This window comes from Geotrypetes seraphini, chromosome 5 (genome assembly GCF_902459505.1).
Source record: "Geotrypetes seraphini chromosome 5, aGeoSer1.1, whole genome shotgun sequence".
Classification (NCBI taxonomy): domain Eukaryota; kingdom Metazoa; phylum Chordata; class Amphibia; order Gymnophiona; family Dermophiidae; genus Geotrypetes; species Geotrypetes seraphini.
In genome coordinates, this window is record NC_047088.1 from 146,879,195 (window position 1) to 146,906,580 (window position 27,386).

Sequence of the window (27,386 nt, forward strand, 5' to 3'; positions counted from 1 at the left end):
TTTCGTTTTTGACAGAAAAAGTTGAACAACGCTGCTGCATTAAATTTTGTGTAAAGCTTGGCGATTCCCAAGTGGAAATGATCCACAAGATTCAACAGGCCTTTGGGGACGAAGCAATGGGCACCATACAGATAAAGGAGTAGTACAACTGCTTCAGAGATGGCCGCACATCAGTGGAGAGTGAAGCACGTTCTGGTATGTCCTCAACATCCAGAAATGAGATTGTCATTGACCAAGTGTGGACCCTGGTGATGCAGGATTGTCAAATCACAATCAGAGAACTTGCAGATGAGGCGAGCATCAGCGTTGGATCCGTTCATTCCTTTTTGACTGGGGATTTGGGCTTCAGGAGAATTTCAGCGAAGTTCGTGCCAAAGCTGCTAACAATCGAGAAGAAGCAATTCTGTTTGGAGATTGCACAGGACATGCTGGAGGCTGTGCACGGTGATCCCAACTTTCTCAGCACAGAGGTCACTGGCGGTGAGTACTGGGTTGATGGGTATGACCCATAAACCAAGTTGATATCATCGCAATGGAAGCATTCAACATCCCCGAGGCCAAAGAAAGCAAGGCAGGTCTGCAGCAATGTCAGTCCGTCTTCTTTGACTCCAGTAGTGTGGTTCATCACGAGTACGCACAACATGGCACAACCATCACCAAGGGGTACTACCAAGAGTTCCTGCATTACCTTCGTAACACTGTGAGACGCAACCGGACGGACCTTTGGGCAGCGAGCAATTAACAGCTCCATCACAATAATGCACCTGCCCATTCTTCACATTTGATATGGAGTTTCCTGGCCAAACACAACACACCTATGATTCCTCAGGTTCCCTACTCTCCCGACATGGCTCCGTGTGACTTCTGGCTTTTCCACAAGCTGAAAATGCCCCTGAAAGGGACCAGATTTCAGTCAAAAGACGACATAACAGTAGCATACCAAGGAGGGGGTTTGGGGGGCGGTCTGTCTCGGATGCAGCCTTAGGGGGGGGTGCACAGCTGGCCCGGTCCCTATCATGCTCCCACACTCCCAGCGAAAGCAGCATCGGCGCCATTACTGAAAAAGGTAATAGCGCCAGGCCTTGTAGCACCGAGGCAGACCGCTTCTCCCCCCTCTCAGCCGAACCCCCGCTGACCCTCCTATCTCTCCCCCCCAAGTGAACCTTTCCGACCCTCCCAGCGAAAGCAGCAAACCTCCTCCAGTAGTGTTGGCTGCTTTGCGGCTTTCTCATCCCTCTGCCGCATCACTGATGATGTCATCAGTGACGCTTCACTAGCAGGAGAAAGCCGCGAAGCAGCCGATGCTACTGGAAGGAGGTTTGCTGCTCTGGCTGGGAGGGTCGGAAAGATTCACTTTGCAGGGAGGAGGGTGATAGGAGGGTCAGCGGGGGTTCGGCTGGGAGGGGGGGGAGAAGCGGTCTGCCTCGGTGCTCCAAGGCCTGGCGCCATTACCTTCTTTGGGCAGCAGCAGCTTTTACAATTCACTGCTGTTGCCGGCTTCAGGCCTTCCTCTCTGCCGGGTCCTGCCTACTTCCTGTTTTCATGAAGACAGAACCCGATAGAGAGAAAGGCCTGAAGCGGGCAACAGCAGTGAATTGTGAATGCTGCTGCTGCCCGATGAAGTTCAGGACATCAGGCCTTGGGTGACAGAAGGAGGAAAGGGAGCAGAGGGGGAGAGAATTGGGGAGAGTGTGGCTGTAGCCAACTAGAGGGAATGAAAGGAGATGCCAGGGCTTGGAGGGAAGAAGAGACGCCAGGGCATGGAGGGAAGGAGGAAGGTATACCAGATCAAGGGAAAAGGAATGGGGGAAAGGAAGGAGGAGATGTCAGAGCATGGTAGGGGAGGGAGAGATGGAAGAAAAGGAAAGGAGAGAGATGCCGGGAATTAGGGAAGGGATGATGTTAGACCGCAGTGGTATACCAAGGGGGGGGGGGCGGGAGGGGAGGTCTGGTGCACAGCTGGCCACACTCCCTATTCTGCCACTGCTCCATCTCACCACCGCATCCTGGCACCGGCTCCCCCGCAGAGTCACTCCTTTACCCAGCCGGCCAGCAACTGCGTGGTAGGTGGAGACAAAAGGTGAGGCGGGCTGGTGGGTGGAGAAAAAGTGCAGGGCCCACAAGACTTCACCTCTGGTATCAATTCTAACATCGGAGGGTAAGTTCTGGGCCAGCCAATCGCTGTCTGGCTGGACGGCAACTTCCTCCCCATTAGAACTGACGGCGGAAGTGAAGACTTTTGTGGGCCCGACGCTTGTACGTGACGGGCCTGGCTCGGGGAAGGAGCAGGGAGAAATCGGCTGCTGGCTTGGGGGTGAGGGTAGGGAAAGAATTGTGGAAATGGAGAAATTGGCACAATGGCTTTGTGGGGGCTAGGGGGAGAGAGAAAGAAAGGCAAAAATAAAGAGGGGGGCCAGGGGGAGAGAGAAAGAAAGGCAGAAATAGAGAGGGGGGTCAGGGGGAGAGAGAAAGAAAGGTAGAAATAAAGAGGGGAGCCAGGGAGAGAGAGAAAGAAAGAGGGGGGGGGGGCAGAAGAAGAAAGAAGAAGGACCAGAAGAAGGACCAGAGACTCATTAAATCACCAGACAAAAAGGTAGGAAAAATGATTTTATTTTCAACTTAGTGATCAAAATGTGTCCGTTTTGAGAATTTATATCTGCTGTCTATATTTTGCACTATGGCCCCTTTTACTAAACCGCAATAGCGTTTTTTAGTGCAGGGAGCCTATGAGCGTCGAGAGCAGCGTGGGGCTCCCTGCACTAAAAACTGCTATAGCGGTTTAGTATTTTTGTATAGTTGTTACTGAGGTGACATTGCATAAAGTCATCTGCCTTGACCTCTTAGAAAACCCGTGGAATATAAATGATAATTAACATTTTCTCTGCGTACAGCGTGCTTTGTGTTTTTAAAATTTTATTGTTGGTAGACCATTTTGACTTGGCCACAAAGGTAAGGGAGAGGGAGGGAGGGGAGCTGCTGAAAGACATTTAGTAATCCTTGCAGGCTTGACTGTGCAGGGAATTATTTTTGTAAAATCATGTTTTGTTATGTGACTGGCATTATCTAGATTTTAATTTCTATGAATGAATAGAATGAAAATGATATAAAAATTACTTGCTTGTTTTTATGTGCGTGCGCTGAAGGAAAGTGGAGAGAGAGTTGGCTGAGGATGCTGAAGGGAAATGGGGAAGAGTGGGGAGAAGACGCTGATTTATAAATTGACAATTGTACAGAATATTGTTTCTTTTTATACTTTAATATAAACAATTCAAGGCTCGTGTGGATGGAATCAGGTGGTTTGCGGGGATGGGGACCGAGCTTACGGGGATTAGTCTAATAAAATGGTATTTTTTTATTTCTCATTATTTGTTTTATTTTTATTTGTTAATTTGTAAAGTGGTGATTGTTATATATCAGTTTTTTCAAATTTACATCTACTGTCTTTATATTTTGCACTGTATTAGAGGACATGTGTTACTTTTTTTGTGGTGTTGCATTGTATCCAGGGTCTGGTTTCTTGGCGGTTCAGTTTAACTTTTGTTTACATATTTCTATTTTTAGTTTGTGATTATTCCATATTGGGTGAAGGTGTATCTCTGTTCTGTGTGTATGAAAAGAACATAGTTTTCAGTTGGCATTGACTACGGAGTTGAGCTGCGATAGCAAATAGCAGCGGAGAGAGACAGATAGCAGCAGAGAGAGACTGAAAGAAGCATCGGAGAGAGACAGATAGCAGCAGAGAGAGGCAGTTAGCAGCGGAGAGAGACTGAAGGAAGCATCGGAGAGAGGCAGATAGCAGCGGAGAGAGGCAGAAGGAAGCAGATAGCAGTCGAGAGAGGCAGTTTGAACAGAGGGCCAACAGCGGACAGGAAAGAGCAGAACGAGCAGAGGGGAAGCAGAACAGAGAGAGCGGAGTCGAGGGGAAGAGGCGTGAGATAACTCCGCCTACCCCCCGACGTCACCAGCTGAACTCCCCCCATAAAAGGGGAGGAGCCAACGGCGCACAGCCGTTCGGCGCGCGGCGAAGGCGAGCGGCAAAGGCGCTCGCCTTAGCGAGAGCGCCTTTGCGAAGGGCCTTGAGAAGGGCCTCAAGGGAGGGATCCGGAACAACCACCAAGGAAAAACTCCACACACACCAGGCACATACAACTAATTACTTAACATTTAGACTATCTTTTCTACTTAACTCATTCCCTTCTATCCTTTCTATTCAACTCTCATACCCTTCTAGCTAGTAAACAAGCAGACAGTCCTCTCATACCAGACCCTACCAGTCTTTCTATCCCTTCCACTCTCCCTCTCACACTTTGAAACTATCTTACAAAAAAAAAAAACTATCTTAAAAAAAAAAAAAAAAGTTTTCTTTTTTTCTTAGAAATGGCAGGAAGAACGAGGAATGCAAAGACTACAATCAAGACCGACAGCCCAGTCACAGAAGGAATCCAGGGGATGGCCTTGGTTCACGTGCAGACAGAGGGAAAACCAGGGCAGAGAGCAGAGGTCTCTGTACAGACCGAGGCCCTCCCCATCCCCATCCCCAAGCAGACAACTACAGCCTCCACACAGACGGACGAGATAGACCAACTAGACGGAGACAGCTTGCGAGAGCTGATGAGCCTAAGAGAGGAGGTGAAGCGCTTGAGGAGCATCAGAGAGGACGAGACATTCATAGACGAGGTTATCCAAGAGCTGTCCCAGATCACCGAGCAGGAGCCAGGCAAGATCATCCTCAAGACGCCCAAACTGACCAAACCTACAACCTTGGCACCAACGACTGGGGTGCAGGAGGAGGATGGGGATGCTGACTCTTGGCAGCTGGTAACCTCCTCCACAAGAAAACACGGAAAACATTCTTCTAATTCTTCTTTTTCATCTTCTGTCTCCTTCTCTTGCACACAGGGCAGCCCTACATCAACCCCACTAATAACCTTGAGGAACAGATTCCAGATACTACAGGAAGGACCCGCGAGCGAGGCACAGGAGGTCAACATTCAGACAGCCCCAGTTCCAGAGACAACTGATCAGCTCCCCTCAAAGAAGCGCAGAGTAGTGGTCATTGGGGACTCCCTGCTGAGGGGCACCGAGGGACCAATCTGCAGACCGGATATGCAGTCGAGAGAGGTTTGCTGCCTGCCAGGGGCCAGGATCCGGGACGTGACCGCCTGCCTAGACCGACTCATCAGGCCCGAGGACTACTTCCCCATGCTCCTTATTCACGTGGGTACGAACGACACTGCCAGGAACACCCCAGAGAACATACCTAAGGACTTTGGAGCCCTGGGTGAGAGGCTGAGGCAGATGGGAGCGCAGGTGGTCTTCTCCTTGATCCTACCTGTAAGAGACAAGGGAAGAGCCAGGGAGGAGCGTATCCAGAGGACGAACGAGTGGCTACATGACTGGTGCAGGGACATGAACTTCGGCTTCCTGGACCATGGAGAGGCACTAAAGGGACTGCAGGGACCAGATGGACTCCACCTGACAAAGAGAGGCAAGAACGTCTTCGGACATCGACTAGCCCACCTCCTCCGAAGGGCTTTAAACTAGGTAAGTTGGGGGAGGGTACCCACTCATGTACTAGCGCAGTAAGTAATCTTCCAGGAGAGGTGAATCGACACTCCATTTCTGAGACCGAGGTAAGTTCACACAGTAAAAACAATCATGCAAAAGCCACTCAAACTCAGGCGGGAAATTCTACACAGGGTCTTAGCAATCATAAAGTATGGAGGGCTATGTATGTTAATGCACACAGCTTAGGCAATAAAATTCTAGAATTAGAGACAGAGATAACGAACGCCGACCTCGATGTAATAGCGATATCTGAAACTTGGTTCACAGACTCACATGGGTGGGACATGGCTATACCAGGATACAACTTACTTCGTCGGGACAGAGAGGGAAGGATAGGGGGTGGGGTAGCACTATACACTAGAGATAACATCAAAGTCACCAGAATCACAGATGTCAACTACTCCGGGGAATCACTCTGGGTGAACCTGGCCAGAGGAAACGAAAAATGCTTGTATCTGGGTGTAGTATACAGGCCCCCAAAACAGCATGAAGACAGGGATATGGAACTAATCAAAGACATTGAGAACCTTACTTTACGCGGGGACACGATTCTGCTAGGGGACTTCAATATGCCCGATGCTGATTGGAAGACACTTTCTGCTACTACCAGCAGCAGCAGAAGACTTTTAACCTCCATAAAAGGGGCGCGACTCAAACAAATGGTGCTGGAACCCACCAGAGATCAGGCGACACTAGACCTGATACTCACCAACGGAGAAAGCGTTTCAGAAGTTTCGGTAGGCGATACACTAGCCTCCAGCGACCACAACATGGTATGGTTCAACATCAAGATAGGCTTCACTAGATCAAACACAGCAACAAAGGTCCTCGACTTTCGGGGCACTGACTTTAAACGCATGGGAGACTTCGTCCATCAGGCGCTACAAAACCAAGCTGAAACCAATAATGTAGAGGCTATGTGGTCAATCCTGAAATGCACCTTGCATGAGGCAACAAACCGCTATATAAAAACAGTAAGCAAACGACGGAGGAAGAACAAGCCCCAGTGGTTCTCTGCAGAGATCTCAGATCTTGTTAAGGAAAAAAAAAAAGCTTTTATTTCCTACAAGCATACAGGAAACAGGGTGACAAAAGAAGACTATCTGACCAGGTCTAAAGCAGTCAAAGCGGCAGTAAGAGAGGCCAAGATTCAAACAGAAGAACAACTAGCTAAAAACATTAAAAAAGGGGATAAATCCTTCTTCAGATACATTAGCGACAGGAAACGAAACACAGATGGAATAGTACGTCTCAGGAAAACAGACGGGACCTATGCAGAAACGGATTCTGATAAAGCCAAACTACTAAATGAATACTTTTGCTCAGTCTTTACTTGTGAAGCGCTGGGGACCGGTCCACAATTGCAAGCAAGGCAAACATCGGAAGACCCGTTTCAAAACTTCAAGTTTACACCCAGCAGCGTCCATGGCGAACTATCAAAACTCAAGGTGAACAAAGCCATGGGACCGGACAATCTACACCCCAGGATTCTTAGGGAGTTGTGTGATGTCCTGGCAGAGCCGCTATCCGTGCTGTTCAATCTTTCCCTAAGTACCGGAAAAGTCCCCATGGACTGGAAAACAGCTAACGTCATTCCATTGCACAAAAAAGGTTGCAGAACGGAAGCTGCAAATTACAGACCGGTCAGTCTCACCTCAATAGTGAGCAAACTCATGGAAAGACTTATTAAACAAGAATTAGATACGATCCTGACCGAGGAGAATCTACAGGATCCCCAGCAGCATGGATTCACAAAGGGAAGGTCCTGTCAATCCAATCTGATCAGCTTCTTTGACTGGGTTACAAGGAAACTGGATATGGGGAAGTCTCTAGACGTCGTGTACTTGGACTTCAGCAAAGCTTTTGATAGCGTCCCACACCGCAGATTGTTGAGCAAGATGACTTCGATGGGATTGGGAGTGATATTGACGACATGGGTCAATGACTGGTTAAGCGGTAGAATCCAGAGGGTGGTGGTTAACGGTACCCCCTCCAATACATCGGAGGTGACCAGTGGAGTGCCACAGGGATCGGTCTTGGGACCGATCCTTTTCAACATATACATAAGAGACCTGACTCAAGGGCTTCAAGGTAAAATAACACTATTCGCCGATGACGCCAAACTATGCAACATAGTAGATAACAGCACCTTACCCGACAGTATGGAGCAGGACCTGCTCTTATTGGAACATTGGTCCTCGACTTGGCAGCTGGGCTTTAATGCCAAAAAATGTAAGGTCATGCACCTAGGCAGCAAAAACCCATGCAGAACTTACACTCTGAATGGTGAGACCTTAGCTAGGACTGGGGCAGAACGTGATTTGGGAGTAATCATTAGTGAAGACATGAAAACTGCCAAGCAGGTGGAGAAAGCTGCATCCAAGGCTAGACAAATGGTGGGATGCATCCGAAGAGGTTTCGTCAGCCGGAGGCCCGAAGTTATAATGCCCCTGTACAGAACCATGGTGAGACCTCATCTTGAATATTGTGTTCAATTCTGGAGACCACATTATCAAAAAGATGTGCGGAGAATCGAGTCGGTTCAGCGAATGACTACCAGGATGGTCTCGGGACTCAAGAACCTCCCATATGAGGAAAGACTGAATAGACTACAACTATACTCGCTCGAGGAACGTAGAGAGAGGGGGGACATGATTGAGACTTTTAAATATATCACGGGCCGCATCGAGGTGGAAGACGATATATTCTTTCTTAAAGGACCTTCAACCACAAGAGGTCATCCGCTGAAAATCAAAGGTGGGCAATTTCATGGCGACGCCAGGAAGTATTTCTTCACCGAAAGGGTGGTCGATCATTGGAATGAACTTCCATTGCAGGTGATTAACGCCAGCAACGTGCTCGATTTCAAAAAGAAATGGGATATGTATGTGGGATCTCTAGCCGGGTGAAGTCTGGGGGTGGGTCATTAAGGTGGGCAGACTTGATGGGCTACAGCCCTTTTCTGCCGTCATATTCTATGTTTCTATGTTTCTATACAGGATCAATTGACTGTGCGAGATCTGGCTTGTTTAGTTTTACAATGTATGTGTTGGTGTTCTTGTGCTCACTGCAGTGTTTAAGATGCTGCTTTTTCCTAGGTACATTCTTGTTGTGCGATATGTGGATTGTTACTAAAAATCATATTTTTCATATAGATGAGGGGGGTGTCAAAAAATGATGCCACATACCCTAGGTACGCCACTGAGACATAATGCAAAATGTGACTGACCAGTTGTGAGCAATCTCAAAAGAGGCGTTCCAAGGCTGTTTCTGATAGGAGCAGAACCATTGGAAGAAGTATGTGGCAGCCCAAGGGGACTACTTTGAAAGAGATTAGTATAAGATTGTTGTATCTGAATACAAGTATTTTTTATGAGTAAAGGTCCGATACTTTTTGAACGGCCTCGTATATGTAGAGAGAGAAATGGAAAGAGAAAGAGAGAGAGAGAGAGAGAGAAATGGAAAGAGAGAGAGAGAGAAAAAAGAGAGTGAGAAAGAATGAGAGAAATAAATAGAAAGAGAGAGAGAGAGAGAAAGAAATAGAAAGAGAGAGAGAGAGAGATTGATTGATAGGTGCCGATTCGTGCTCGAGTCCTAGCGACTTGATGAATTGTCATCCCCATGGTTGTTTTTAATGTGTCCAGCAGGTCACCCTCTTTGCCTGGTTCCTTCAATTTTCTCAAACATGATGTCCTTCTCCAGTGATCTCTCTTTGGATGGTGTGACCAAAATAAGACAATCATAACTTCATCATTTGGACTTCAAGTGACATAGCCGGTTTGATCTCTTCCAAAATTGATTTGTATATTCAGTGGCATTGTCCTGTCATTTACTCCTTCTGAGATTAGTGGCTCTTCATTTTGCATCCTTGTACATCATAGTCGACTGGGGCTTTTAAAGTTATGTCTAAATATAAATCAATGGGCTGTGCTTTGTATAGGGGCACTGAATATTGCATACAAAGCAGGCACTGGAACCTGTCTGCATACTGCCAATATTCATAGCTGTTCTAACTTGATTTGAATATCAACCGAGGTTCATATCCAGTGTGAAAGCTCAGCTTTTCCACATTACAAATGGCACATGATCATGACGTTGCCCCAATGGTGGCTATTCTGACCAGCTAGACTTCTAGTCTGCTAAACCTGCCATTCTAATTTCTTGTTGCTCTCATTTACAAAGGGAAGGGTGAAGAGAGAGAGAGAGATGGCAGACCACAGGAGAGGGAGGGAAGGTTAGGGTTACCATATGACTCCAAAAAAGGGAGGACAGATTGATACATCCAGGTTTTCCTCCATTGAAGGCAATGGTCAGTAGTTGTGGGATCTCTGTTTGCAATGTGTGTGTTAAGATTTTCTTACAAAGTGGCTCTACTGTACTAAGGGCGGGCTGCCATAAGTGCAGGCAGTGGTCACGGGGCTGTGGTCTGAATGCACATGGCTGTTTGCTCTGCTGGCTCCTGTACCTTGATGTCAATTTCCTTTCCTAGGGCAGGGGACCGGCAGAACTGAAGGCCATGCATATGTAGACCATAGCCCTGTGACCAATCCATGCATCTCACCATGTACTGGGGTTGCTCCAGCTGGAGAAGAGGATGTTCCACTCCTGGTGGCACCAAGCCAGCTAAGCCACTGCAAAATGGAGAAGCAAGCACATAATGCTGTCCATATTCTGGATCTGCTTTTCCTTTAAATTCAATGAAGTGCTCTTATTATCATACAGTGACTTTTTATAGAGCTTGTTCTTTGGACTGATCACAATTTTATGCAAGTTCAGTGAAGATTTATTAATGGCGTGCAATTGCAAAGTAGGCAGTATGCTAATGCTTTTATCCAGAAAATTGGTTGCCAGTTGTTTCATTTGAAAAATGACCTATTGAGAAAATTTTAGTGGAATGTAAGGATCCCAGAGTATTGATTGAGAACTAGAATTTATGTTTATCTGTAAGATTGAATGAGGTAGCTCCATAACAGAAAGACATGCAGAATAGGATTTATATAGCAACTGCCCTTCCACAACAGTTATAAATAGCAATACCCTAGTCTACTTTTACAGTAATATTTTTTATCTTGTGTTCAATTACACAATTATATATAAATATATAAGATTTTCAAATTGCAGGGCAAGTTCAAAAAACCACAGATCCAACAAAGCGCACATAAAGGCAAAAAAATTAGCTGCTAGTCAAAAAATGCCGCTTGTGCCGTAATCCTCATGAAAAACAGCACACACAGAACATGCGTAGTGTTATACAGTTATCTTCAGTACAGGATCCGACAGGGAACATCCTTGTTTCACCGAAGCAGCATCAGGGGTCTTACTTTGCCACATCCATATAGTGTCACTACTAATGCAATAACTTTGAGTGACTGACTTTTAAAATCTGTCTTTACATTCTTTGAGTAAAGATTGCTGCCACGGACAGAAGCTTGATTGATTGCCTTGATATGATTAGTGGAAGTGGAGTTTTTTGAGCCCATGAAGTCGAACTGAGGCCTTTTCTCATTTTCTTCTCTTTTTCATGTCTTTTTGCTTTCCTTGATGTGTGAATGTGCTGCGAAATGATGTTCCTTTAAATATTATATAGATGACTAGTCTTTAAGCCCGTTACATTAACAGGTGCTAGAACATATGTGTGTGTGTCTGTCTTTCTTTCTTTCTCTCTCTCTCCTTAGCCGCTTTCTTTCTTTCTGCCTTTCTTTTTCCTTGGCTGTCCATCACCACCCCTTGCCTGCTCCCCCTGTCCATTTTCCCTTCCTTTTACCTCCACTGTGTCCACCACCACCCCTTCACTGCTCTCCTTATGCAGCAGCAGCCCTTCTCCCTTTGTTTTACCTCCCCCCTGTCCAGCAGCACCTCTTTCCTTCTCCCCCGTCCAACATTAGTCCTCCGTTCCTTTTTTTCACCTCCCCTATCCATCAGCATCTCTTTCCTTCTCCCCCTGTCCAGCAGTAGGCATCCCTTCCTTTTTTATCCCCCTCCTCCTTCTTATCCCTATGATACTCTTACCTTGCTCTGCCCCTGATCAGAGGTTCCCGACAGCCGCCCAGTTGCACCCATTGGAAAAGTTCCCACTGCCGCATCCCGCACTCCTCCTGACGCGGCTTCCGCTGTCCTTTCTGTCTGTCTCTGTCCCTGGCCCCCTTTGCCTGTCTGTCTTTCTGTGTATCTCCCTGCCCCTGTGTCTTTCTTATTTTCTTTGTGTTTCCCTTCCTCTCTCTGTCTGTCTGTGCAAAACAGCATTCCCTCCCCCTCCCCCCACCAGTTCCCTGTGCAGCAGCATTAGCGTTTCCTCTACCCCCCCTTTCCCTTCCCGCGGTTCGGACTACAAAGGTGGTGATTCCAGCAGCGCTTGCATCAGTCTCCACACGCTGCTTCGGGCCCTTCTACTGCCCTGATTTACTCTGGCACATCCCTGATGACATCATCAGAGACGCGGCAGAGCAAATCAGGGCAGTAGAAGGGCCCGAAGCAGCGTGTGAAGACTGATGCACATGCTGCTGGAATCGCCATTCCCGTGGGAAGAGAAGGGGGTGGGCGACAAAGGAGGAACGGAGATCGGCGGCAGCAGGAGGAACGGAGATCGTCGTCTGGCTGTGGTCCGGCTTGTGGAGGCGATAGGCTGTTGACGTATTAGCGCGCATGCGCACTCCTTCGGCCACAGACCTACAGCGCACAGAACACGCAAATAGGAGTGAGCATGCGCGGCTAGCTCTTTATTATATTTAATTATAGCAATTACACTGTAAATGGATTCAAATAAAGATACTTTATAGTGGTGAATGAAATTATTGTTTTACAGCTTAATAAAAAGTACAATATTCAAATTATAATGTGAAATATTTAACAAAATGAATACAATACAACTAACGCAAAACGTGATTATAAACAACATTTTTAGTGTCACCTCCAGGAGCAAGAACATATAAATTGTTGGGTGAACCCACCCTTGAGCAAGCAACATAGAGTTGTGGGCCGAGAGACCCCCAGAACATATCACCCCAGGTAGTGAGGGATCTGCATACCAAGTTTCGTTCAAATCGGTCAAGCCGTTTTTGATTTACTGTGAGAATGGCAGCTTTTTACATTTTTTCAATTGACATGAATGGGTGAAATATGATTTTCTGTTTGTAGCTCCGCCCACGTGTGCAGGTGGGCCGCGAGACCCCCAGAACATATCAGCCCAGGTAGTGAGGGACCTGCATACAAAGTTTCGTTCAAATCGGTCAAGCCATTTTTGAATTACAGTGAGAATGGCAGCTTTTTACATTTTTTCAATTGACATGAATGGGTGAAATATGATTTTCTGTTTGTAGCTGTGCCCACGTGTGCAGGTGGGCCGCGAGACCCCCAGAACATATCACCCCAGGTAGTGAGGGATCTGCATACCAAGTTTCGTTAAAATCGGTCAAACCGTTTTTGAATTACCGTATTTTCGCGGATATAACGTGCGCGTTATACGTGATTTTACGTACCGCGCATACCCCTCGCGCGTTATATGCCTGAGCGCGGTATACAAAAGTTTTTAAACATAGTTCCCACCCCGCCCGACGCCCGATTCACCCCCCCAGCAGGACCGCTCGCACCCCCACCCCGAACGACCGCTCGCACGCGCTCCCACCCGCACCCGCATCCACGATCGGAGCAAGAGGGAGCCCAAGCCCTCTTGCCCGGCCGACTCCCCGACGTCCGATACATCCCCCCCCGGCAGGACCACTCGCACCCTCACCCCGAAGGACCGCCGACTCCCCAACAATATCGGGCCAGGAGGGAGCCCAAACCCTCCTGGCCACGGCGACCCCCTAACCCCACCCCGCACTACATTACGGGCAGGAGGGATCCCAGGCCTTCCTGCCCTCGACGCAAACCCCCCTCCCTCCAACGACCGCCCCCCCCAAGAACCTCCGACCGCCCCCCCAGCCGACCCGCGACCCCCCTGGCCGACCCCCACGACCCCCCCACCCCCCTTCCCCATACCTTTGGAAGTTGGCCGGACAGACGGGAGCCAAACTCGCCTGTCCGGCAGGCAGCCAACGAAGGAATGAGGCCGGATTGGCCCATCCGTCCTAAAGCTCCGCCTACTGGTGGGGCCTAAGGTGCGTGGGCCAATCAGAATAGGCCCTGGAGCCTTAGTTCCCACCTGGGGGCGCGGCCTGAGGCACATGGGCCAAACCCGACCATGTGTCTCAGGCCGCGCCCCCAGGTGGGACCTAAGGCTCCAGGGCCTATTCTGATTGGCCCACGCGCCTTAGGCCCCACCAGTAGGCGGAGCTTTAGGACGGATGGGCCAATCCGGCCTCATTCCTTCGTTGGCTGCCTGCCGGACAGGCGGGTTTGGCTCCCGTCTGTCCGGCCAACTTCCAAAGGTACGGGGAAGGGGGGTGGGGGGGTCGTGGGGGTCGGCCAGGGGGGTCGCGGGTCGGCTGGGGGGGAGGGGGGTTTGCGTCGAGGGCAGGAGGGCCTGGGATCCCTCCTGCCCGTAATGTAGTGCGGGGTGGGGTTAGGGGGTCGCCGTGGCCAGGAGGGTTTGGGCTCCCTTCTGGCCCAACTACACAAAGGTACGGGGAAGGCGGGTGGGGGTGTCGTGGGGGTCGGCCAGGGGGGTCGCGGGTCGGCTGGGGGACGGGCGGAGGTTCTTGGGGGGGGCGGTCGTTGGGGGGAGGGGGTTTGCGTCGAGGGCAGGAGGGCCTGGGATCCCTCCTGCCCGTAATGTAGTGCGGGGTGGGGTTAGGGGGTCGCCGTGGCCAGGAGGGTTTGGGCTCCCTCCTGGCCCGATATTGTTGGGGAGTCGGCGGTCCTTCGGGGTGAGGGTGCGAGTGGTCCTGCCGGGGGGGGGGGATGTATCGGACGTCAGGGGGGGCATCAGGCTTTCAGGATGGGGACAGACCTTCAAGGGGGGACAGGACTTCAAGGGAGGACAGTGCACGGAAGTCAGGGGGGGTGAACGGAGAGTCGGGACAGCGCACGGAAAGTCAGGGCGGGCGAAAGGAGAGTCGGGCAGCATGCGCGTTATATGCCTGAGCGCGGTATAGAAAAGTTTTTGTACATATCATCGTGATTTCTGCGCGCTATACCCCTGTGCGCGTTTTACAATGGTGCGCGTTATATCCGCGAAAATACGGTACTGTGAGAATGGCAGCTTTTTACATTTTTTCCATTGACATGAATGGGTGAAATCTGATTTTCTGTTTGTAGCTCCGCCCACGTGTGCAGGTGGGCCGTGAGATCCCCAGAACATATCACCCCAGGTAGTGAGGGATCTGCATACCAAGTTTCGTTCAAATCGGTCAAGTCGTTTTTGCGTGATCGCGGCACATACACACACACATACATACCTCCGATTTTATATATATAGATTATAGGTCTGTAGTTGATTATAGGGGGCTATATATATTTGTTTCTTTAGAGAATAAGTTTTGTTAATTTAGTGATTTTAATCACCCCCAATTTAATTGGAGAATGAATCAGTTCTCAATACCAACAATTAATATAATCTTATTCATATATAAAGAAAGGAGGAAACTGTTACCTAACAAAGGGATTTGGGGATAATGGTGGACATGACAATGAAGCTGACCGCACAGTGCGCAGCAGCCGCTAAGCGAACGAATAGAATGCTAGGTATAATCAAGAAGGGTATTACTACCAGAATGAAAGAAGTTATCCTGCCGTTGTATCGGGCGATGGTGCGTCCGCATCTGGAGTACTGCATCCAATATTGGTCACCATACCTTAAGAAGGATATGGCGTTACTCGAGAGGATTCAGAGGAGAGCGACACATCTAATAAAAGGGATGGAAAACCTTTCATATGCTGAGAGATTGGAGAAACTGGGACTCTTTTCCCTGGAGAAGAGGAGATTAAGAGGGGATATTATAGAAACTTACAAGATCATGAAGGGCATAGAGAGAGTAGAGAGGGACAGATTCTTCAAACTTTCAAAAAATAAAAAAATAAGAGGGCATTCGGAAAAGTTGAAAGGGGACAGATTCAAAACAAATGCTAGGAAGTTCTTTACCCAACGTGTGGTGGACACCTGGAATGCGCTTCCAGAGGACGTAATAGGGCAGAGTACGGTACTGAAAGGATTGGCCAATTTCCTCCTGGAAAAGGGGATAGAAGGGTATAGATAGAGGATTACTACACAGGTCCTGGACCTGTTGGGCCGTCGTATGAGCGGGCTGCTGGGTGTGATGGACCTCAGATTTGACCCAGCGGAGGCATTGCTTATGTTCTTAAAGAAAATTTTTCTTTATATATGAGCAAAGATTGTATTAATTGTTGATTTCAAATACCCCAACATTCCAACATTGACTGATTAAATCAGGGAGTGCTAGAGAGGTAAAATTCCTAGATGTCATAAATGACTGCTTCTTGGATTAACTGGTCCAGGAACTGACAAGAGGGGGAGCTATCTTAGATTTGGACCTTAGTGGAATGCAAGGCATAGTACAGGAGTTAAGTGTGTTGGGTCCGCTGGGAAACAATGATCATAATGTGATCAGATTTGAGCTGATACCAGGAGTGACCGCAAAAGAAATCTACTGTAGAGGCATTTAATTTTCAAAAGAGTGACTATGATAAAATTAGGAAAATGGTTAAAAAAGAAGCTAAAAGGATCAGTTGCAAAGGTTAGGACTGTAAACCAGGCATGGATGTTATTAAAAAATACCATCATGGAAGCCCAGACCAGATGTATTCCACGTCCACTCCATGAAGTTACAGGGAAATACTTTTAAAACCAATAGGAGGAAATACTGTATTTTTTCATTCAGAGAATAATTAAGCTCTGGAACGTATTGCCAGAGGTTGTGGTTGTGGAAACAATGATGTGATTTAAGAACTGTGTAGTGACACTGACAGAAGGTAAGTCATGCATCAAAAGTTTGTACACATTGAAGGGGAGCGAGATGATTTAGTGGGAGACCTGATGTAGGGTATCATTTCTGGCTACAAATGCAGGAGTCCTTTTACTAATCTGTGGTAGAAATTGTCCTTAGCGTGCCCTTACGTGGGTCTTTCCTGTGAGCTAAGGCCATATTTATCATTGTTGTGCAAACCATGATTTTCAATTAATGCGTTGTGCTAAAGTTACCATCAGCACTTGGCCATTTGTTTTAAATTACTGAAGGAGCACTAGCAGACACCTATTTTGAGGGCAGTATAGCTCCCATGTTATCTGTGTGCTGTAATGAAGATGCACTAACTGGTTAGTGCAAAAACACTCACTCTCTAGTCCAACAATCCCTCTTAGAATAAATGCAAAAAATATTTAGCATGTGGTTAGTGCACGCATATGACAAAACTAACGAGCTTTAGCTCTTTTCATGTTAGGCCAGTTATTGCTGCATTAGGCATGTGTTAGCGCCTAGTAAAAACACTCCAGATAGGATTTTTATTCAATTTCTAGCTCCTTCCATTTGCTCTTCTCTGCTTCCATAGTCATGATTTTTGGATATATGCAGACAATATGTCATTGATTCTACCAGCAGATAATCTGTCTGAAAACACTTTGGCATTGAATGCTTGTTTTTCGTTAATTCAATCCTTAATGCTGCAGAACAAATTAGTGTTGAATGGCTATAAAACTGAAACACTGGATTAGTCTGTCTTATTGCCAAAGAGTCTCTGCAAGACCATATTTTAGAAGATGTTGCAAAATCATGTTTGTTTGTTTTTTTAATTCTTTATTCATTTTAAAGACATACACAAAGTGCAATAACATATGCAAATAAATAATACAATGAAATAGCACTTATCACTAACATATAATAATAGAAATACCTTTATCCCTCCACCCACCCCAGATGTGTGCAAAATTCCATAAAAAAATTGAAGGCTTACATTAGTGATTGGTTGTTACAAAATGTGCTAATGGGCCCCAAATCTCATAAAAAATTTTTACAGTGACCATTTAGTTCCGAATTCATTTGTTCATATCGATACAATAGGCATAGGGATTCCCAGCAAAAGATATAATTCAGTCTATCCCAGTTTTTCCAATTTTTTGTAAATCATCTGTATAGCAATCCCTGTTATGACAAGAAGTAATCTATTCTTGCTTACATTAACAGAACAATGTCATATGACATTGGAATGGAAGTTTCCAGTATCTTATTAATTGTAACCCATATAGACTTCCAAAAGTTGAGTACTAAGGGACAATAGTACAACAGGTGATCTAGTGTCCCTATTTCAAGATGACAGTGCCAGCATCTATCTAACTTTTGCAAATGAACAGTTAAATTGACTATGAAAATTAGCTTGTTATGGCAATGCTTGTATTGTACTGACAATATTGTATTGTATTATATTGTACTGTTATTTGATTGTTTTCTTAAGTATGCATTTTATACTGTCATGTTAGTCCTATTACTAGGTTTCATTTTGCTGTTTCCAAGTTCATCTCATTGATTGCATTTATGCTTATATTTGGTCATTGTATTATTGTTATGCTGTTAACAAAATTGTCTTACATTAAACTGTACCTCATGTACACAGCCTTGGGTGAGTCTCTTCATTATGGTGGTTAGTCAGTCTCAATAAATAAATAAATCTAATTTTGTTTTAGTTCAATAAGTTTTTATTAAAGTTTTCAAAAGATGACAGAACGTATAACATAGGTCATGATAATAGTTCCAAAACAAATGGTATCATCCAGAAAAACATTGTCCATTAACAAATTCATGGACAGTACGGTTATCATTTACACAAGTAATAATAATAGCAAACAACAAACAACGGCATGGATGTACAGACATTCAGCGTGAAAAAAACATATATATGTGGTCTTCTGACACTTAGAATATAGTATTATGCCCTATTAAGATTTATCAGTGGATCCCATATTTTTTTAAATGAACTATTTTTCAAGTGGATTCAACTCCAACATTGCCTTACGACTCTCCTTAAACATGAATCACTGCCGTCTATCACTTAGAGCCTGGTAGTTATGGCTAATATAATAACTTCTAAGAAAGGAGCTGTAACTGGTAAAAATTGCTACAAACTCCACAATATCAGCGACCTCATGGAACAGAATCAACCTGGTCGTTTGAACTTAAAGTTGAGCTCAATAATAAACAATGGGAGCAAATTTGGAGTACAATACATAAAACTTTAAAATCAGCGGCAATTAGACAATCAATATTTTTTGTCTTGCATAATGTCATTTGGACACCCTATAAACTTTCTAAAATTAAAAGTATAGAATCGAGTATTTGTTGGTCATATAAAAAAGCGACAGGTACACTACCTCATCGACTCTTCTCATGTATACAGTACAATTACAAAATTATTAGCAACAAGTGTGGGCCACCATCTGCTCATTAATATCTATTCAAATCACATGTCAATCACACTTAGGGGCCCATTACAGAATCATGCCTAAAGAGGCACCTGTAATATAGGCCAAGGTTTTAAAGACTTGCATTATAGGCGCCTATGTCTTTTAGAGAATTGTGCCTAAGTCTTTCTCCAACCCAAAGTACACCTACTTTGGTGTTAAGAGCCGAAAGGCGTCTATCTTTTGTTGAATCGTGCCTGAGATAGGAGTCGATCTCCCAATTATGAGCTAATTAAAGGTCATCATTAAGTTAGTGAGATGCTAGAAGGGGTGAGGGAAAGAGGTGGCAAGTTGTAGGTAGATACAATGAAAAAAGAGAAATTGAGGACTGGATAGTAAGAAAGAATTTAATCTAGACAGAGGCAGAAAATAAATTGAGAAGGAAGGCCAGGGAAGAACAGAAAAGGAAGGGGAAGGAATGGAGATAGAAATGCTAGAGCATGGAGGGGAGGAGACAGATACTAGATCTGGGGGGGAGGAAAGGAGGGAGGAGATAAATTCAGATCTGAGGGAAGGAAAGGAGGAGAGAGATATGTTATAAACTACTGGGGGATGGAGGGAGAGATGGAAGTGAAGAAGACAGATGCCAGACTATTGGAAGGGGAGGGAGGCGGGAAGATTATGGATGCCAAAGGGGGGGGGCAGAGGGAGAGAAGGAAGGTAGAGGCAGACAGTTTCTGGAAGAGACATAGAAAGAGAGCAGATGCCAAACTAAAATAAACTAAACCTTAAGTTTGTATACCGCATCATCTCCATAAAGATGCCATATGGAAGAGGCAGAGAGAGGGCAGACAGGATAAAGTAGTATTGTAGCTATGTTGATAAATGTTTATAAATAGAAAATGGAAATAAGGTGATCCTTTTATTGGATTAATTTTAATACATTTTTGACTAATTCAAAACCCCTTCCTCAGGTTAGGACAGGATACTTTACATCAGTATACTTTATTGACCTGAAGAAAAAGGTTTTGACCTCTGAAAGCTAATTGAGAAATGTATTAGTCCAATAAAATGGTGGGCATTAAATTTTCTTCCTGCCATGTCCCTTGCCTCCTACTCAGTTGCAAAATATAAATACCCAAGCTTCCCAAAGCCCTGCTGGCTGAAGATCTAGCTGCAGAACTTGGAGATTACTGGCTGCCAGACTGGAGGATGTGGTCTTCAACTGGCAGGGTTTAAGGATCCCCACCAGCCACAGGAAGGGAGGTAGTTAATTTTTGATGGATCTGGGTCTGGGATCCCTGGGTGTTCAGTACAGAAAGAAGAACAGTACTCCCCCGAAATTCGCAGGGGTTCTGTTCCAGGAACCCCTGCAAATTTTGAAAAACCACAAATGCAGTTTTGAGTCTGTAAAAAGGCAGGAGAGGGCAGCTAGGGCACCGGAGGGTGGGGGTGGGAGAGGAGGAGGAATCGGCTGTGCAGAAGGCTGATTGACTGACTGGGGGGGGGGGAGAGAGGAGGAGGATTCATTCCCTGTTTTTTCTGACCGGAAGAGGCAGTCAGAAAATACCACGAATGACTGAGTCCGCGATTCACGAACCACTAATTCGTGGGGGAACACTATACATATCTGTTTTTATTTTTCTCGTGTTGTAATACTTGCTGAGTTTAATTTATTGGGGTTCCCAGTTTAATTTCTATTTATGATCCCTTGTTCTGTATTTGGCAAAGGTCTGTCTGTGTTTTGTGTGTAAAGAAGTCATTTAAAGTTGTTTTATATGTGGTAGTAATGGGAGTTGGGGATATTGGGGTGAAGGTGCAGAGATGAGAGGGGATGAGGGCCCCTCCTTAATTTCTTCCCTGGGCCCCAGCATGTCTAAAATTGGTCCTGCTCTTATCCTAAGTACCTGTTATACCTATAGCGCTTTGAATATTGGCATCTAAAGGATTTATACATTTACCAGCTAAAAGTAAACACATAAATCCTTTGAATATTGATCAATATGTTTCTTCCTTTAATTTTTGTACTAATCTTCAGGCTTTAGTACTTTGTTGATCAGACTATTGCAACATTTTGTTTTCTGGTCTCCTTCCCTCTTCTTTAAGAGCACTGCAGATTGTTCAAATTCCCCAGTGTGACTATTAAATTGCAGCTGTATGCATAAATGGATTACTCTGGTGCTGGAAGCCTTGCCCTGGCTGTCAATCACTCAACAATCAATATTTAAGATTTATAGTTTGACTTATTGAGCTTTGAATGGTGAAGGATCAAGTTATTTGAAATAGAGCCGGTTACCAAAACTGAGTTTGCCGTTGCAAGGCCACACTTGCTTCTTGCTTCTCTGAGGATTAAATGTGATTGTTGTTTTGGAAGCAGTTAGAAACACTGGGGACAATTTTCAAAGGATGTTTGTAAGGGTAGTATTCATCCACTATATAGAATATTTATATACTGTAGTGGGGGGTCAGCGGTGAATGTATATATTCAACATTGCAAAACTCTATGCTGAATATATGTATTCATTTAAACACTGCAGCCAGCATTTATACTACCAGGCTGACTGCTGCTGAAAATCCATCTGGAAGACCTTGGGCTGCATGTAGTGTGAATAGCTGCAAATCAATTATGCCTTGAAGTGTCTGGATTGCTCTTGTTCCTGCTCTTAAGGGACTGTAGGAGGAATTCTATAAATGGCATTGAAAGTTCGGGCTGGAAAAAAAACTAGTGCTAAGCATGATTCTGTAGTGGGCACACACCTTTTATAGAGGCGTGCTTAGCACCGATTTCTGTGCCTAACTTTGGGCATCTGATATACGCCTGCTGAAACCTGGTGTAAATGTAGGTGCACTGAGGCAGTATTCTGTAAGAATGTGTGTAACATTTTGGATTGCCCCTGACAAGCCCATGCCCAAGACCTCTTTTTGAGTTATGTACTATTAGAGTAAGGCTCCACTATAACAGCACTATAGACAATCTTTAAAGGATGTTTTCTGGCTATAATAGCCTCTTTCATTTCACCTTTAACCATGCCGACTCTTGTTTCCTCTTGTTTCCACCTTTGCTAATACGTGGAATATATCTGGTCTGGGCTTCCACAATGGTATTTTTAAATAACATCCACACCTGGTTTATGGTCCTAACTTTTGCAACCGATCTTTTTAGCTTCTTTTTAACCATTTTCCTCATTTTATCATAGTCACCCTTTTGAAAATTAAATGCCTCTACAGTAGAATTCTTTTGCAACATCACTCCCAGTATCAGCTCAGATCAGCTTGATGGACCATTGATATGACCCAGTAAGGCTATTCTTATGTTCTTAACAGAGAAAAAAGCCTCAGGATTAAAGAGAGCCACAAAGTTAGCTCAGATTCCCAGACATCATAGGCACAAAAAACCTCCAGAAAGCTGAAAAGTGTCTGCTAATTCAAAGATTGTAGCTCCGTGATTGTAGCTATTCTGAAGCTGTATAGTGTGTGGCAACTCCTTCTTGATTATTGTACTATTGGGTACAGATCCCAGATGGACTGCTTCAAAACAAAATCTCTTTATTTAACAATCACCCGACATGGCCCATGTTTCGCCCACTCTTGAGCTACTTCAGGGTTGTAAAAAATGGGAAGGGTAAAGGATTTGTGATCCCAACTAAAATGCACAAAAATATTCAACAATATTCAATGCTCAGAGCAGCATAGACACAGAGGACCATATTCTATAAATGGCAACTCATGGCACCTACATTGTAGGAGCCACTTGGCACAGTTGTCAATCAACATTTATAGAATCACGCTTAATGGTGCTTAAGTGGACTTGGGCGTCACTAGGTGTCATATAGGTAGGCGCCACTACATTAGGCCAGCTTTTCACTTGCCTAATTTACAGGCGCATATCTCAGATGCCTAACATTGTCCAAGTCAACCAAGCCCTAACCATGCCTACTGTTTAAGGTAGGTATCATTAAGTATTCTTAGGTATAGGAGGGAGCCATCACTTAGGTGTCCTATGAATTTGGTGCCTAACTTTTAAATTGTTTAATGTGGGTTTTTTTTGTGTGTGTTTTTTGATTGGTTGGAAAATGGTGCAGTCAATAACCATGCTGATTAAACCAATTATTAAAAGAATTTAGGGGAAGATTCCAAAGTTAGGCATTGCTAGGCGGCCACAATTAGGGTGCCTAGTGGAGTCTAGTGTAGGTGTCCTTTATAGAATATAGCTCAGACTGTTCTCACTGCCAACACCATGTTGGATGACTGTTTTAATACAGAAATTTTGTTTTGGAGCAATCCATCTGGGATCTGTTTCTTTTGCATCATTGCTGGTAAGTGGCATAGTCAGACAGCCAATTTGGGGTGGGCTTGAGCCCAAGGTAGGTGGGCACAAGAGTTTCTCTGCCACACCCTATACCCAGCTCAAAATATAAATACTTTATCTAATGGGGATCCCCAAATGAGAATCCCCAGCTGAATACTTTCTCTGAAGGTGGCTGGAAATCACTTTTATCAAGCTTGGCAGGCAGCAGCAACATCCCTAAGTCACCAGTGCTGGCAATCAATGAATGCCTAGTCGTCAGAGGCCCAAGGATGCTGTTGCTGACTACAGAGTTTGGTAGAAGGGTCATTCTTGAAGGAAGTCCTCAGTTGGGGATGCTTGGGATCCCTCACCAGCTATACAGCAAGGGTCAAACCAGTGTTATATATGTTAGGGCCCAGATCAGAAAATAAAGGAAGCTCCCCCTCACCAATCTTCTCTCTCCTTTCCTCCCTGTCTCCCCTCCAATTTCCCCACCTGCCATTACTATCAAACTGAACAAAAATAGGGCAAAAAACCTTTCTAAATAATCGAGAGTGGAGTGATTAAAAATAATAGGTAAAATCACTATGAAATAATCAGGTGTTTATAATCACATACTTACAATATGATGTGGCTTACAAATGAGCTGATATATGCTAGAAGCGTTCAGTTTTTTGAGTCTATTGCGCCCATATGCTTTGAAAACTTTCAAACACTCTGTTGGTTCCCCGAGGCAGAAACGAAACGTGTCCCATCGGAACCTGCAAGCTATAAGATAAGTTTGCTGTTCAGAACAATAACATAACATCTATAAGACCAAAAAGATCATAAAAGTGTAGCCTTGAGCACTAATGTAAGCATTTTCAACAGTGACAAGTTTTACAACTAGTTTTTGAATATGCAATGATTGGGCAGTGAGTTGGTAGTGTTGGGGTTCTCCCTGTTATCACCTCCATTTCTCTGAGCATACAAACTCATTAACAGTTGTATACAGCTGTAAGTATGTGATTATAAACACCTGAGTGATTATTTCATAGTGACATTACTATCAAACTGACAGACCAAATATAGAGCAGGGGTTCACAAATAAGAAATAAAAATATTTAGACACAAAATGAACTGGGAACCCAAAAAGTTAAACTTAGCAGGTACTGCAACACAAGAAATAAAAACAGAAAAGCATCTCCTTCTCAACTGAACACAATAGATATTTGCTATGCATATTTTCTAAAACTAACATATTCCATTTAAAACATTCTAAATTTGCTACCTTTCTTTCCTGGAGTTTTTTTTATTTCCATCACTTTTGTTCCAGTTCTCTTTTCTGCTTTCCTTTCATGTGCTAATTCTCTTTTAAGAGGCTGCTGTCATTTGACTTTTATCCTCTCTATTCCCTCACTATATCTGCCTCTGATTGTTCCAGTTTAGCTCTTTCCTCTTGTCTTTCTTTTCTGCCCGTCAACTCAAATTTCACTCTCTCTTTCTCACCCTTCTCCTCCTTTTATCTTCTCAGTCACCTATAAAATTTCCATCTTCTCTCACACATTAGCTCTCCCATTCTCCATCTCACTCTTTCCCTAGCCTTCTCTATTCCCTTTCATCTTTAATCTACTCCCTTTTATCATATTTCTACCCACTGTAATCACTATCCTCTCATTCATTTCCTTGTCATCCCCTCCTCCTCCTCCTCCTGGCCTCTTCCACATAGCTCCACAATTCCTAGTTCTTCCTCCCTCTAACTTTCTGGCCCAGCATCTGCTCCCTATTTTCTTCTCCTTGTCCTCATACCCTTTCATCTCCCTGTCCCTTCTTTCCTGACCTCTCCCCCATGGTCCAGCATTCTCCTTTTCTTCCCTCCCTCCATTATATCTCTCCATCAGTCCCTCTGTTTCTGGATCCAACATTTTCCTCTTTTTCCCCTTGACATTTCCTATGTATCGCTCCATCCCCCTCATTCACTCCCATTTCCAACATCTCTCCCTTCCATATGTCCTGGGTCCAACATCTCTTCCTACTCCCTCTATGCAACATACCTTCTCCCCCTCTATCATGTCCAATATTTCTCTCTCTCTCACCCCTGAACCTTTTCTCCCTCCCCTCCAGCCCCATATCCAACATTTTTTCCCTCTCTTGACCCTCCCTCAACCCCATCCCCAACATTTATCTCTTTCTAGCCCCTTTACACCTCTTTGCTGCCTCTCTCCCTTCCCCCCAGTCTCCTCCATCCCATGTACAGCAATTCTCTCTCTCTTGCCCCTCTCTCCCCTCACTCAGCATTTCATCTTCCCTCCCTCATCCTACTTCACCCACAACTCTCCTCTTGCCAGCTAGGCATCCATATCACACTCTTAATTGATAAATATCAGTGTTTTCTACACACCGCCTGCTGCTAACCTGGAAGCCTCTCCTCTGCCATGTCCCACCCAGGAAGTTGTAACAGAGGATGTGGGATGCGGCAGAGGGGAGGCTTCCGGGTTAGCAGCATTCAGCGTATGGAAATCGCTGCATCTGACCCATGAAAAGAGTGACACAAGAACCCAGCCAGTTGCTAACCGTGCTGGCACTGGATTTAAGTATATCACTGCTGGCTGGGCCTGAGCTCAAACTGGATAGGCCCAGGCCCACGCAAGCCCTGCTGTGGCTACATCCCTGCTGCTGGTGCAGATCTGAAGACCCTCTCTGTGGTTTGCTATTAAAGTTAAGTGCATGCCTTAAGGAATGGTGTGGAGCTAGATGCATCTGCAAAATGTAACAGGTGCCAAATAAAGTCAAAAGCTGGCTATTAGCACCCAATTACTGACATTGATTGCCTCATTAGCCAATAAATTTGTATACACATCTCAAGAGTGTGCCTAAATTTTGGCACAATATATAGAATCCTAGGTTTGTGTCTTTACGTTTAGAAGCTATGAGGGTGACATTAACCCTGCTGTAAAGAATAAATCCTGGGCAGTTTCCAAAATAAACATACTTTCAGTGATCCAGGCAAGAACCTGACATGTTGCATTGCTTTAGTAGACCATACTGTATCTGAACAACTTCTGTTCTCGTAATGTTCTTATGACCTCCAAAACTAAATGTTGATTGGATTTGGTTCTCTGCTTTTTGTGAACTGACATTGTTTAACTGTTGATTGAACTTCGCTATTTATTCTTATTGCTATTACACTTTTGTGGCTACTCAGAGTTTTTGTCAAGATTGCTGTGTCTGCCTTGATTTTTTTGCTTTTAAAATTTAAATAAATATAGAATAAGGAAAAATGATAACTTCTAGAGCATTTTGTGGTATTTGAGTGAAATAGTGTATCTGTGCTGCTGGGTTGCAGATTCAGAATAGAGAATGACACAGGAAATAAATCTGTCCCCGTCACTGCACCGTCCCCGGCCCACCATCCTCTGCACCGCCCCGTCACCGCCGTTCCCTTCACCGCCCCATCACCATCACTGCCATCCCTTTCACCGCCCCGTCACCGCCACTGCCATCCCATTCACCACCCTGTCACCGTCCCCGCAGCATCCATATAAGCCTTAGTACTGCAATATTTAGATTATTCCTTTCTTATAAATCAAAGTTCTGGCTGCTGAACTAGAGAAAGAGATGTTCAGCTGGCAGAGCTTTGTTTATAAATTTTTATCAACACAACTAATATACTACTTTATCCTAAAGCAAAAAATAAATAAATAAATAGAATTTTTTTTTCTACCTTAACTGTAACTGTAATGTGATATTGTGATATTGAATGCTAATCTGTAACCCCTTCTGAGCTCTCTGGAGAGGACAGGATATAAATCTAAATAATAAATAAATATCAACAAAATTAGATTAGATTAATTGGTGGAATATATTGTGCTTATATGTCAAATAAGAAAAAAATGTTTGCTATTAGGTGTGGAAACGAAGAAATTTCATAACATGGAATCCTTTTTGTAATTATGGTAGTTGAATATTAAAAAATTTCACAATATGTGCAAAACATTCTGGGCTCCTTTTATCAAGCCGTGCTAGCGGTTTAACATGGGTAATAGCTCACGCTAAACCGCAGGAGGCGCTAGCTGCTACCGCCTTCTCAAGCATGCGGAGGTTAATGCGTGATGAAAAATTATGCGCGTTAACCTTGCTAGCGCGGCTTGATAAAAGGAGCCCTCTGATATTTTGTAACATTACAGGACTAATTGTACTTATAATATCTTGTATCATTAGTATTGTTGTTATTTGTATTCTGTTTTGTTGTTTGTTTCTGTATCT

General features: G+C 44.8%; 1 protein-coding gene across 1 annotated transcript in view; it reads left to right on the forward strand.

Moving 5' to 3' along the window:
• The first annotated feature begins 532 nt into the window (after nt 1-532).
• LOC117360394 overlaps nt 533-27,386 on the forward strand; it is an 81,357-nt gene continuing 54,503 nt past the window's right edge. The window contains exons 1-3 of the mRNA XM_033944105.1: nt 533-700; nt 4,546-4,818; nt 4,900-5,046. Coding sequence (XP_033799996.1) covers nt 533-700; nt 4,546-4,818; nt 4,900-5,046 — 588 coding nt within the window. The remainder of the gene's footprint in view (nt 701-4,545; nt 4,819-4,899; nt 5,047-27,386) is intronic.